The following is a 13,482-nucleotide window of genomic DNA, read 5'->3' as shown; positions in this document are numbered from 1 at the left end:
AGAACCTCCCTACTCTGCATTTCCAAACTTATAATGCAAGAAGAACAAAACAAATTGCTCCAGGTTTAAAAAGAAAATGTTGGCCCCGGCATGCTAATCAGAGGCAAGACTCAAACCCAAGGCCCAATAGGCCCCATATCAAAAGGCTTTAAGATCTAAAAGCAAGTAATAAAAAGCAGCTTTAATGCAAAACGGTTTGGATTGAAACAAGAGACTTCCGTTAAATGCCCAGTACACTAATAAAAAGGATAGCCTTGAGGTACGTGTACAAGTTAAAAGTGGAAGTTACGTGCATTTGTCGTTACGGGAATGGCAGCGCCGAGCCAGCAGCCCGGTCACCATAACCCGCTTGCATGAAGACTCTTCACCCGCAGCAGGAAGCGAACCCCTGCTATCATGCTTAAACCAGCTCTGCAGCCTATTTACTGCCTCGGAAAACAGACCTGCCCTAAAACAACATCTACTTTTGGTTTTAGCCCGATGACAAAGGTCCTAGCCGTGAATTAGATAACCAGTCTTTCAGGAAACCCAACCACCAACTCCTTGCCCTCTCCAATGACAGCAAAAACTGAGACAACTGCTACTCTCATTTTGACTGGCAAGCATAGCTTGCTCTTTTGGGGGTGGATTGAGCAAAACAGTCCTAGGCTTGCCAACAAGGAGTCTTTTCCTCTATGTTTGAACAGCACAAACCCTCATGAAAGTCGCAGTTGCTTGAAAAACGCAGTTTTCATTTGAACATTAGTTGGGTAAGCTAGGTCTACATTCAGGGCTGAAACTCTAATTTATAGTCAAAGGAGCTAGTTACTGCATCCTTTTCACAGGGTCATCTAGTACCTTCGGTGCCCCATCTTACATCAATCACTGAATGTGCTAAGGATTATTTAACAGATCTCAAGAGAGACTGAGATATTGAATGGCAGGCAAAGTCCCTTTTCACTTACTATGGACAGTTGCCATTTATATAATAGCCTTCGAATACAAGAGGCAGTTTGTATAGCTCCAAAAATATTTCTTGGCCTTTACTCCAAAAAAGCAAATGAAACAGTCCTATGACTTCATGAAATATTTGAACTCACATTAATGTAAAGCTTTTTTATTATGAAGTTACAGGGAAGATTATATGCAGATGAAATTCCTCCAGGAAAAACAAGTTCTCATCTTTGTTGTCACACAATATATTAGCAGGGTCTACAGATAAGAATGTGAATATTTGCAAAAAATAATTTCCCAAGACTAGTCTATTGTGTTTGTGCACCAGAATACGAGAGTTCCAAATCCGCCTAAGCCTGCTCAAGTTAACCTCTGCATCCAGCCCCCAACATGGTTCTGTCGAGAGAAGTGTGCCAAGTTAAAGCCTTATGTTTAAAATGTTTTTAGCATTTTGAGTTGTTAAAATGAGTACTCTATTTTTATCACGACTCTAAAAAATAATCCCACTTTACTGTTTTTATACAGTATAGCTTTCCTTGTGCATTTCAAGAATGAGTTTTCCAATAAAGTCTGCAGGACTCAGATTTACATCCTCACCCACTGACAGTTTAATTACTTTCATTGTAGGAGAAAGTATTTAATCACATACAGTCAGAAAACTAGCCCCTTAAACACAGGCTTTTGGGCCCATGATCCCCAATTTGAAATTCAATGAAGGAGAATGAAACATGCATACTGTGATCCATTTCCTGATTCAGAACACTTGATATTATCAAAACATACAGAGTTCCACAGCTGACACACACATTTTTCTAAACCATTGGTAAAATCCTTCCAGCATTTTAAGCCCACGAAATGAGGATTCAGCGTGCTTCGGCTATGATCTAAAGGCAGTGCTAGTCAATGAGCCGTACAAAGACCAACATTGTAATGCTGTGCCAATTAACATATTAAAAATAGTCCATCTAAAACACTGCTTGAATTATGCTGGTATTTGCTGGTATTTTAACTTTCTTCTCAACAGTTACAACATTAAACGTAAGTAATCACTGGTGATTCTCAGCAATAGATATGTATTAATGGTTCCTTATTTAAAAAAAAAAGGAGGGGGAGGAAGGACAGGAATTTTCAGACACTCATCATGGCGATTCAGCACAAGTCTGGTGAAGTCATAAAAAACAGTTGTTAAGCATAAGTGTCAATAGTTATGCATTAAAGCTGACTACCAGCACCAGCTGGTCTTCTTCCCCAAACTGGTATCTAATTCATTACAGACAACACAGTTAATAAATCCAGAAATGCAACTTTTAGTCAGTTTAGTCAGAGTACGTTGTACTAGCCTTTACACTGCAATAAAGATTGATTCTGTAAGCAGCAGCAACCCACATGCAGTTAAGTGCAAATATCAGCTATCGGTGTTGTTAGAAAACTTAGTTTTAAAGCAAACAAGTGGTCTTACAGCTATGTGTGTGAAACAGAACAGGGTCCTGGATGGGACCTATTACATTACACAATGACTTTCTGAGATAGACACAGCGTGTGTGTGTATTATGTATATATTTTATAAAAGAGCAATGTCTTCTGGAGTGGAGAATAGCCAGAACACTAAAAAAAATGCTGTAACAAGAGTGAATATTTGTGCGTTTGCTTTATGAAGCTTACATTCTAATGTTTACAAAGGCCAGCACTTATATAAGACTCTCCACTAACAAACAAATCTGGAATACATCAATTGTACAGGTAAGTCAGCCAAAAATAAGCAATAGCTATGCTCTTCTCAGTTTTAAGAAAGCATGCAATAGGTTTCCCCCTTCTGTCACCCCTTGTTCAGATTTCTAAATCACAGTACCAATAAAAGCACGGTATAATGAAACTGGGGCACACAGGTAACAGGTTGAATTCTATCACAGACTGTTTATCAATATTTTGCGAATGTAAAAGCAGCCTTCTTTTAGCATCAAGAAGGCAGAGAAGATACAAGCATGAATAAAAAAATAATTAAGCAATTTAAGACATCAAAAATTCAAGAAATAGCACTGTGCATATACAAATAAAATTAACATTCAATACCTTAGAGCTCATTTAAAAATGGCACCAATGGACAGTATTTTACAATATGCACATTTATTTGAGGTGGGGAACTAATGCTCCACAGGTGAAAATGATAATACAAATAATAGTGCCACTGTTGGCCCATTATGGTACTTCTTACAATTTAATGGAAACACTTTTAAAAATAATCTGGTATGTACACGTCCTCTGGAAACTCAACGGCTTCTTCAGAACAGAAAAAACTACGGTTCTCCCACTCCCCTTTTTAGCCAGACAGTATTGCCAGAGATTGTGCTCACTTTTAAAGCACATAATCTTATTTCAAATTCAGTGCTATTTTCTTTCAAAAAGATCAGAATTTGTACTTTAAGATAACAAAAGCATTTATGTTACAAACATTCAAAAATGGAAGCTTATGATTCTGGCAGACAATGTTGCGTATTAAATACAAACCAGCCAGCAATTACCGAACATAAAAAACTTATTCAATCATAAAAAAATACTATAATTCATCACCACAGACTTTTTACATAGTTATAAATAATAAATAGCATAACACAGTAGATTACAAACGGATTTATTTTGCCCCGTTAAAGTCTTTAAAAAGTAAAATATCTATTGTCTTACCTCAGACTGACCAAGGTACTGTATCGAGACTACTCATAGCTCAAATATAACTCCTTAGCCAAACAATTTGCACAGCTCGTATTCAATCCAAACTTTTAAGTCTTTCTTTAGAAATCGAATGTTCACTTAGCTGTTTGCCCCGCTCATGACCAACAAAGATATAAATGCTGTACACAGCAGCTGCAAAGGGTATTACTTTGGCTGCCATCTCACAGCAGAGCTGGGACTGCCCACAGCACCATGCAATGCAGCACACGCCTCGGAAAGGAACACTAAGGAAAGCAGCATCGATGACAGATTCCGGTAAGCACTCTATAAACAAGCTGTACACAAAGGACTTTTCCCACCCACCCCTCGGGTTTACATTCTGTAATTTTGTAACAATGTCCCCTAAGGCACAAAAATACCTATGACCTCAATGCCACAGGAGACATCGACGGTGCCGTACATGGTTCTCCTACACAGTAGTTTAAATACTTAGTTATCTGCACTGTATGTCTTAGATCGAGGCATGGATTAATTTTCCTTGGCCAAATCTTGCTGAATATTGACCTTATTTCATACAATCTGTAGGATAAAGGATCTGGGGAGAGAACTATGCAGCTATTTTAATCATGTTCGTAGACAATTGTTATTTCTTCACTGATGGCAAAAGTGCCAGCCATTAGTTACTTTGTTGTGGGTTGTTTTGGTTTTTTTTTAATGTAATAGCGTGAGATTTCCAGACCCACTGTGGTCTTCTGTAATAAAAACGACTAGCAGCACTAAGAAAATAAAAGATTTTTCTTCTCCCTTCTGTAAGAGACTTTGAGGCTAGTGACCGAAAAAAAGGAGCATAGTTTTACTCAATGGTAGAAGTGCCAGAGAATAAATTAGTATTTTCAAATCCTTCTGAACCAAATTATTTCCCTAGACATAGTGACCACGATAATGATAGAAGTATTTTCCTAAAAATTGCAACACTAATAGGTAAATACCTATTCTCGGAATCAAAAAGTGTATGTATGTTTTCCTGAAAGCAAAAAGTTAGTATAATCTGAGCAGACATCTTGTTTAAAAAAATAAATTCGCAAAACCAGACATTAATATGGTCTACAATGTCCATTAAATGGATAAATCAAAATCACTGGAAAGTCGCCAAGGATTACAGTTACAATAATTTTTCCTTTTAATAATCCACGTGTTAATGGTTGAAGGATCAGAGTTCGTTTCTCTGTACAAGTGTACAGTAAGGGAACAGCACAGCCAGACACTGACTTAGAACTTATTAAGTCACTTAGGTGAGAGATCATCCATCAAAATGAATGAAGAGCATGAGTTTGAGCATGTTACTGGAGACTCTGTGGTTATGCTGCCTTTAGTCAGTGAGTCAGAAGAAGAGCCAACACTGCTGCTACTCCCATCAAGAATATCTGAAGACAGGCTGAGGAAAAAGAAAAAGGTTATTTAGTTACACGGGCATGATGACTCTGTGTACAAAGCTAATGTACTTTCGACTTTGTAGAAAAGATGTAGGAGACCTATACTACCACTCAGTCTTTGCTGCAAGACTGGCAGCCCTGAAGACTCCTTGTTTTCTGTAGCATGTTATATATATATTCATGCTCCTTATGGGAATGAGGAGCAGAATTTTTTTTTTTTTTAACATGCAGAATAAATTATGACTCCGATTTTAATCGATTATCGGAAGGAGGTGACCACTAACGAGAATAAAACCTTAAAAGGTTATAGGAAAGGAATAATAAGAATTTAATCCACAACGCAGCAAAGATTTCATTAATTAACTAGTAGGTTCTTTAATGTTGCGCTACTGAAAGCAAGATTTTGAAACCTATTTTCTCCCTTGTAAGGAATTCCTGTGTTTGGATTTTGAAGTCTTGATACAAGATTCCAGAGGGCACATAAATTGATACTTTTGCAATTTAGCTGGAAGCAACAGGAAAAAAGTATTTCTAGGCAGTTTCAAGTCTGTAGGTAAACTGAAATTATAGTAATACAGAGTTGGTATTTTAGAATACTTAGTATCTGACTCTTGACACAAAAAAGAACTCAGCTTTTTGTGATCATAATACAGAAAGGAGACAGACTATAACACTAAGTATCAACATGAACTACGTAACTGCAGTAACTATTCGCACACACATTTTCTAAGTATTCAGGTAAGTACCACAGATACTGTATGACCACTGCCTACAACATACTGAAATGATGAAGCATCTTTGAGTCAAAGTAACTTTGCTTATGAGCCAACAGGGATTTGTAACAATTATATTCAGTATGAAAGTTTTGATACACAAAATCTAGTCTAGAGTCTGCTCAGGAAGAATTGATCAAAAGAGCAGGAACACTGTCACACTACACTACCACAGGAACAGTTCCCAGTAATATGCATAGGCAAGCTACATACAAAGTATTTTTTTCTGGAAAAAACAAAACAAGAAAGCTTGTGATAAATGCACATTCCCTATTTCAGCATTTCAGGGCACATGAAATATTTTACCATGAACTGAGATCTGTCAGATGTGTAACATCTGGAGAAAGCATGTTGGTTGTTCCTTGAAAAAGTCTCTTTGGCTGACTTTCAGTTTCCATTTCACCTAAGGAAAATAGTGCAAATAATCAAACTCACTTGAGTCTCTGGAATGTCCATTTAATATTTGTCTTCTTGTAAAAGAGAGGTTTGTCCCACAATAGAGCAAAGTTGCATCTGTAACATGGTAAGTCCTCTAATTCAGCCAACCAAGCACTTGGGTAAGACATTAATTTGATGCTAGCTGTTGTTTAACCATCCAGTCCATCCTTAATTTAACTAATGCTTCAGCAGTATCTGAGGGGCTACAATGATCTCAAAGACACAAAACCAAGCGCTTGCTACTTAGACTACAATCAGACAAAATAACCTAAAGCAAAGTAATTACTGGGACTTAATTTTAAGTAAGCAGTTGAGACGAGGTGACTGACATAAGCCAAAATATGGACATTAAAATTCTTCGTGATTATGAAAATAGGAACGCCAGCTTGTTCACTGTTTCACCCTCCTGTGTACAACAAATTCTGATGCTTATGTACACTTTTACAGAAAAGCTGTATAGAAAAAAATTGGCATGTGTATGCACTTCCACTTACTCATCATGGATCAGACTATCTTTGTACCTGTAATCATCTACTGACATTAAAAGATTAAACATGAGCATGAGGGGGAGAATTCATATAATCTGTTTAGTATAATCTGCCCTGAGAATGAGCTAGCTCATTAATAGCTTCTGTACAATAGACACATTGGAAATATCATGAACTTGCCAATAACAAGCTTAAAGAAAAAAAAAAAAACCCTCTCGGCTACAGTATATTTTAATTTTTAGTTTGGCAACAAAAACATATGAAATGGAAATAAATTTTCTGGCTTTTTATCTACATTTCACAGCAGTTGTGTGTCAATCTGAAAAGCTGACAGAGGTTAAGCATTATAGCAAACCAGTATATACTAGTATATTATGCAAGAGAATTATACTACCACTCATTTTATAAAAGACTGATAAACACCCCCCCACCACCACCAGTTTCCTATTTCTTTAGCCCACAAGGATACATTCCCTTCTTTGAAGGGAAGGAATAACAGCTTCTATCGAGCAGAATGGGCAAAAAACATTCATAAAATACTTGGTCTTATACAAAAATGAAGAAAACCCAAACCACCAACTTGGGTAACTCTTTTGCCACTTGAAATTTCACAAAGACAAATCTGCACTGCTACAACACGTTGCACAGTCTACCAGTATTAATTCCCTATAGCAGTGAAATGTTCTTCAGTACATTGCTTTCTTCCCTCCACATATCATGGTGTCAATTTGTTACCATGTCACATCTGTAGAATATGAACCATAAAGCTACTGCTAAAATTCAGAAAATAACAGGATTATGTATTCAGGAAAAGAAATTATGTTCATTTAAATGGATTAGTTGTTTTAAAATTAAGTAACATTCTGAAAATTCCTTGATGTTTCAGGCAAACTCGTATCTCCACTTTGTAAAAGATGCTCCACAAGAGCACATGAACAGGGTGAGGAAAGCTTGCCCATTACCTGCACTGTGTAAAGTCTATTGTAAAATGTTTAAAGTAAAACAACACAGTATGAATATCTATTTCCTATTGATCATTGAGCTTGATAAACTTCTGTTTGATTTTTAATGCCTCTAAAATTCATAGACAAATAACAGCCAAGATAGAATTGGCGTCTATGAGAAAACTTGTCTCTCTCCTCTGTCAATTCAATATAAATTAGACAACATTCTTTATCCGATAGGAAAAGCAGTCCTAAAAAACCAACGAACAGTAACTTTTCTTGAAGGCTGAATGTAATTCTTGTAAATGCAGTTAAGAATTCCTAAGTTAAAAAAAAAATGCAGAAAGAATAAGCATAGCTGGAGGCATACTTGTGAATATCTCAATCTTACAGTTCTTCTATGGAGACTTGTTCTGGGATGTAATTTGAATATCCTTAACACAGAATACTTCCAGGAAAGAATGCAGTTTTCCCCCTTGAGGAGGAAAGAGCACTGATCTATTCCATTTCTCTAAACACCCACCTCCTGAACTTTCAGAGTAAAAACAAACATTCAGTACTAAATTTAGAAGATACTCCATGGTAAGCAACATTCCCAAGATGATCTGAAGGGTGTGCACCGTACAGTGGTACTCTTCGGAATGTCAGGCCTTACGAATATTCATAACATTTAATTTGATGTGGAATAAAGTTTGCCTCTTTCAAGCAGTAGCTGCCTTTAGAGTTTTTCATTGTGTTTTAGACTAGCTACTTTACACTGTATAAATTACTGGCAAATTCCAGTTCACTGTGGATACAAGCACATTACATTTACAGAACAACAAAAAAAAATATGGAAAAGAGAGAAATGCATCCAGTTGCAAGACTACATCCATATTAAAACATCTGATAATGTAAATACACATACCTTTTCTTTTAATGGGGCCAAGAACACTGGGCCTGATACAGTTGATTGGACTTTGACTCCTCCTACTAGAGAGAGAATACTGATAGTCAGTTCAGTAAAGGTTCCAAGTTTGAACACCACCATACCTAGCATCAAATCGACACAACCATATCATCTGAAATGTTCTTTAAAACTATTCCTGCATAACTGGAATGCTTAGGGAGTCTGAATACACAGACAACAAGAAAGAAGCTGCCTGTTAGAGCAGGTTATCTGCCACACACAGTTGTAGTAAATTTTCTAGGGTCTTCTTCTCTTAGTGCATCGCATCCTCACTTCAATCCATTTCTAAATTGTGTGTAATATAAAATTGATATGCTGACAAAGTTAATAAAGTTCATTTGAAGAACCTAGGAATTTCCCCACAAGTTACCAAGTCTAGTTTAAAGCTGACACAGGCTCCTATAAAAGCACCCACATAAAGCTACCATTGGTAAAGGTTGAACATTCAGAGCATTTTTATGTGGCAATTCTTCAGCTATTGTAAAACTAAAGTCTTTTTTAATGCCTTAACATCAGCTTTAACTAATCTTTGTGCCAGCCTTGGAATTTAAGCCAATGTATACCTGTTACTTGCAGATGTTACTTACTTGGAGAATCGCCTTGTTGGACTGGGAATAGGACTTGGAGGTAATCCATTACTGCTCACAAACATTTGCAACGATGGTGAAAAACATTGCTGCAGAAAAAGTCACATTAAGATGCTTCAGAATTTCCTTTTAAATACGGAGGTGTTTCCACCCACCCTCCAAACAAAACATCCCCAATTAAAGAAAACCTAGTAACAGAATAAGGCAGAGATGATCAACGCAATCTTAGAAGCATTAAAAGTTAACTTGCAAAAATATACTGGCTAATGTAATACTGCTCAAATTAACCTAAAATTCAAACCCACAGAAATCTGAAATTGAAATAGACACTGTTTTCTAAGTAAGACAGTTGTTTCCGTTCTTCCTGTTACATTTAGAAACAGCAGTACAGTACTCAGGACTTACTTCTTTCAAGGGGCTTTTAAACAAACAAGTTGAGTTTACTCAAAATACATCTGACCCGAAAATTCAATGCAATATTCCAGAGTAGAATGGAGTATTTAGCTCTGTGGTTCTGCAGTTAATCTGAGCCTAGCCCATGAATGCCCATGGCTAAGCACAAAAATGTTTCTGTCAAGTTATCTACTACTGCTTTACAGTCGTGATTCCAAAGGTACAGGACCAGCTGCCAGCATCAGTGTTACACTAGGAACATGTTTACCCAGCACTAGTACGTGGCTGCTCCATGCATCAATACTGGTAGAGGCATGCAATAAAATAGTAGCAGTACAAAAGCTGAACCACAAAAGAGGGTGAAAACAAGGTCAAGCATCCCATCTTTAAACACAGTTGCCAGTTTCTCTATGCTACAATTTCAACTACCCAATCCTCACTGGAAAAAGTAGTTTATCTAAGATCAACCTCTCTCCTTTTTCCAGCATGTGCCATCAGTCTTCAGTGCAAATTCAGCATGCCCGAGTCCTCCTTCACAGTGAGTTTATGCCTTCCTTTCCATAACTGATGGACATATTTTCACCTTCCTCACCACACAGATTTGCAGCTTCTAGTCTTTGCCTACACTCTTACTCTACACATATGATACATTCCAATTGTGGTGCTTCTTTCCCAGCATTCCTCCACTTATGCAGCTGAAGATCATATCCAAATCTGATTCCTCTAATGACCTCTTCCAGCTTCCCTAGAACCAGAACCCCAACCCATCCAAACACCACACAAATAGCAGCAACTGAAAACATTCAGTGTGACAGAACTGACACACGGCTTAAACTCTGCAGGCTCTAAGATGGTAAGCATCTGATTCTTAGAACCCAATAAAATGTGGGTTTGGGGAGTTTTGTTGTTGTTTGTTTGTTTTTTTAAAAACTATCAAACAATTTGTGAAGTTACACAGGTCTTCATAATTCACCTTGGTCTAAAATTCTAAAATGTTCTCTCGGTTTGGTATTTCACTTATCCTACCTTTCCTATTCCTCTTGTAGGTGACGGTGCAGGCGAAACGGGAATGAAGTCTATTCTCTTTGGGGAGGAAGATTTCTCAGACTTGTCCAAGTCATTGTCACTCTGTAAATACAAGGTTTCAAACTTAACACTGGCACAGGACATTAGAATCCAAGGCACAACCTTCTAATGGAAAGTCATTGGGCCAAATGCACAAAATAGCTAAAGCAGATGAACTTAAGTTCTTCTTAAATTATTTTTCTTTCCCTTAAATTCGTCAGTTGAGTGTAAAAGTAGAATTAAATAGGAAACATCTATAAAGAGATTACCAGACTCAAGCTTTCCTCCCATGACTGGCTTATCTGCATTGCTGTTTGCACTTCCCTAGAATACAAAAAATCCCATCAGTAGCTACAAAGAGGATAACTCTGGCTATTTTATCATCTTGTTTCAATAACACTCACCTTTCATGTGCTGTTTCTCTGTTCATTAAATCCACTCCTTCCTCCTGCAGGAGATAAATGTCGTAAGTTTTCCCATAACATTTGATTCATCACAGGTACTCGAAATAACACTCGTGATTCAATAATTTGCTGTTAGAATTGAAATATGAACAGTAGGAGCACTCCAGAAAGAAGAGACTGCTACCAGCCCAGCTCACCGTTTCTCTTGAATGAAACAACAGTTCAAAAAAGCAAGGTAGTTTAAACATGACAACAATAAGCCTTGCAAGAACATTTCCTTGTTGAAACTAAGTCTTAAAAAAGACTGTTTCCTCTAGTACTTGAAAAACTCAATAGGAATGAAACTCCCATTACCTAAGTACTTCAATATTATATAATGCTTTTTATTCTGTTACTAAATATACAGATAAAAACTACACTTACCCTTCTGATCTGATGAAGTCGGCTACTAGGAATACGAATAGGAGATGATGACAACAACTGCAAAAAAGTGACAGCCACAATGATTAAATTACACATCAACAGCTTGCATACATCCTATTTACCATCACCTACATTCTTAGTGAATTAAAAATGAGCTGTACCACTACATGTGGATGACTCAAATAATGTTGCAAAAAGAAAACACTGACCTTCAAGAGCAAAGACTTGTTTTACCACTTACAAATTCATTCTATCACTCAGCAGGTGGCACAGATCTCAGACTTACAAGCAGATACTGCTTAGCATCTCAAAATCACAAATAGCTATATATGCCATTTAGACAAGTGAGGTATTATAAATGAAACTACGAACATACAATTCCCTACTGCCTAAAGTAAGACGACAAGCTCCTGTACTAACTTACTCAACCAGTTGGCTATATAAAGGAGAAATCTCAGTGTTTCAGCTCAGTCTCGAACAACGCTCCCTAAAATGTCACTTTTGCAATTTTTCAATTGCATACAATTTTACGCATCTAATTCCTCTGGAACTTTGGCTACCATCACATACAAATGGGCCAACAGTTCCCACTCAGGATGTCCATATGTCTACTGTAACACCTACTGATTTGAGTTTCAAAATTTTGGATTCTTATTTTTAAGAAATCTTGTAACAGAAGATTTTGAACTAAAATTCCATCTCGCTTTTTCTGAACAGAATAGAAGACAGAAGAAATATATTTCAGGACTTTAAGTTCTATAGATTTTGAGAAAAGCAATACTTAATCTTCACTACCCTCAGATGAGAAAGAAAAATTTTAGTGGAAAAGAGCATATAGATCCCCGAGTTGACAAGGGAAGGGCGAAAAAAAGAAATGCCACATCTTTGAAAAGTTAAATAACTGCAGTACTGTACACTACCAGACTTATATAATAGAGGGCAGAATATCACCCAGCAAATAAATTACTCCTCTTTAAATTATTTTCTGACGTCTAGTGTTCAGCCTTTGCAAAAAAAGAGCAGCCCAGTCAAACAAACAGGTCAAAGACAACTTGTGACTCTCTCTTCCATTTTTAAAACAAATTAAAACACCCTTTCAAGACTTTTAACTGTGACAGCAGTTTTCTCTTCCAACCCATGGTCAGGTCCAAATTAACTTTAAGATTGTACTTAATACTGGGAATCACACATAACTTCAGCTATTTTTCTCTTCTTGGGGACATACAGTTAATACACCAGTATTATTCCATTGTAGATTGCAGTTACAGGTGAAAAAAAATGCATATTCTGCAGCCTGGAAGCTTGCTGAGATGCTTAGTGCAAATACAAATCAAGTTTAACGTCATTTCTCCAGTCCAATTATGTTTTGTTAGGTGTAAACAAAACATGCTTAAGATTCCTTACCATACTGTGACGGCTCATAACTGTTGTACTGTTCCTGCGAGTTCGCAACACGTAAGGTTGAAAAACCTGTGAGTTGTCACTGGAGGGAAAAAAAGTTTTGTGAACAACTTTCTAAGGCGTGCTTTACGTAAAACTACAGAGAGCTATGACACACACTCCAGCCTCCAGTGCACTGAAAACAGCCGTTTTATCTCAACAGAAGCACTACTTTGACGGAAGGAGCCCAGCACGCACTTTTCTCCCGCCAGCCTGGGGTTCTGCAGTTACAAGAAGTGCCTCGCCGCCTCGGCTCGAGCGTTCCGAGAAACAAGCGACGCGTTTCAGAGGCCTCCGCCACGCCCCAGCCAGGGCGCAGGCAGAGCTGGGGGCCTGCACGAAGCAGGGCCACCCCCCCCCCCAGCCTCCAGTGCACTGAAAACAGCCGTTTTATCTCAACAGAAGCACTACTTTGACGGAAGGAGCCCAGCACGCACTTTTCTCCCGCCAGCCTGGGGTTCTGCAGTTACAAGAAGTGCCTCGCCGCCTCGGCTCGAGCGTTCCGAGAAACAAGCGACGCGTTTCAGAGGCCTCCGCCACGCACC

General features: G+C 37.8%; 1 protein-coding gene across 4 annotated transcripts; it reads right to left on the bottom strand.

Annotated features, from left to right (window-relative positions):
• Nucleotides 1-4,868: 4,868 nt before the first annotated feature.
• FAM122B (family with sequence similarity 122B) lies at nt 4,869-12,976 on the bottom strand. 4 transcript variants are annotated; one of them, XM_009579066.1, is made up of 9 exons: nt 12,902-12,976; nt 11,498-11,554; nt 11,075-11,118; nt 10,940-10,994; nt 10,632-10,733; nt 9,213-9,301; nt 8,584-8,648; nt 6,113-6,209; nt 4,869-5,035 (listed from the first exon to the last, which is right to left on the bottom strand). In XM_009579066.1, exons 1-9 carry the CDS (start codon nt 12,917-12,919, stop codon nt 4,885-4,887), a joined length of 678 nt encoding a protein of 225 aa, XP_009577361.1. In that variant the 5' UTR covers nt 12,920-12,976; the 3' UTR covers nt 4,869-4,884. The 4 variants fall into 4 exon arrangements, with proteins under 4 accessions (XP_009577361.1, XP_009577362.1, XP_009577363.1 ...); XM_009579067.1 differs by having other exon boundaries at nt 4,885-5,035; nt 8,584-8,645; XM_009579068.1 differs by lacking the exon at nt 11,498-11,554 and having other exon boundaries at nt 4,885-5,035.
• Nucleotides 12,977-13,482: the final 506 nt, after the last annotated feature.

Source organism: Fulmarus glacialis, unplaced genomic scaffold (assembly GCF_000690835.1).
Source record: "Fulmarus glacialis isolate BGI_N327 unplaced genomic scaffold, ASM69083v1 scaffold37775, whole genome shotgun sequence".
Lineage (NCBI taxonomy): Eukaryota > Metazoa > Chordata > Aves > Procellariiformes > Procellariidae > Fulmarus > Fulmarus glacialis.
Note: the sequence above shows the minus strand (reverse complement) of the source record. Positions and strands in the feature narration are given on the sequence as shown.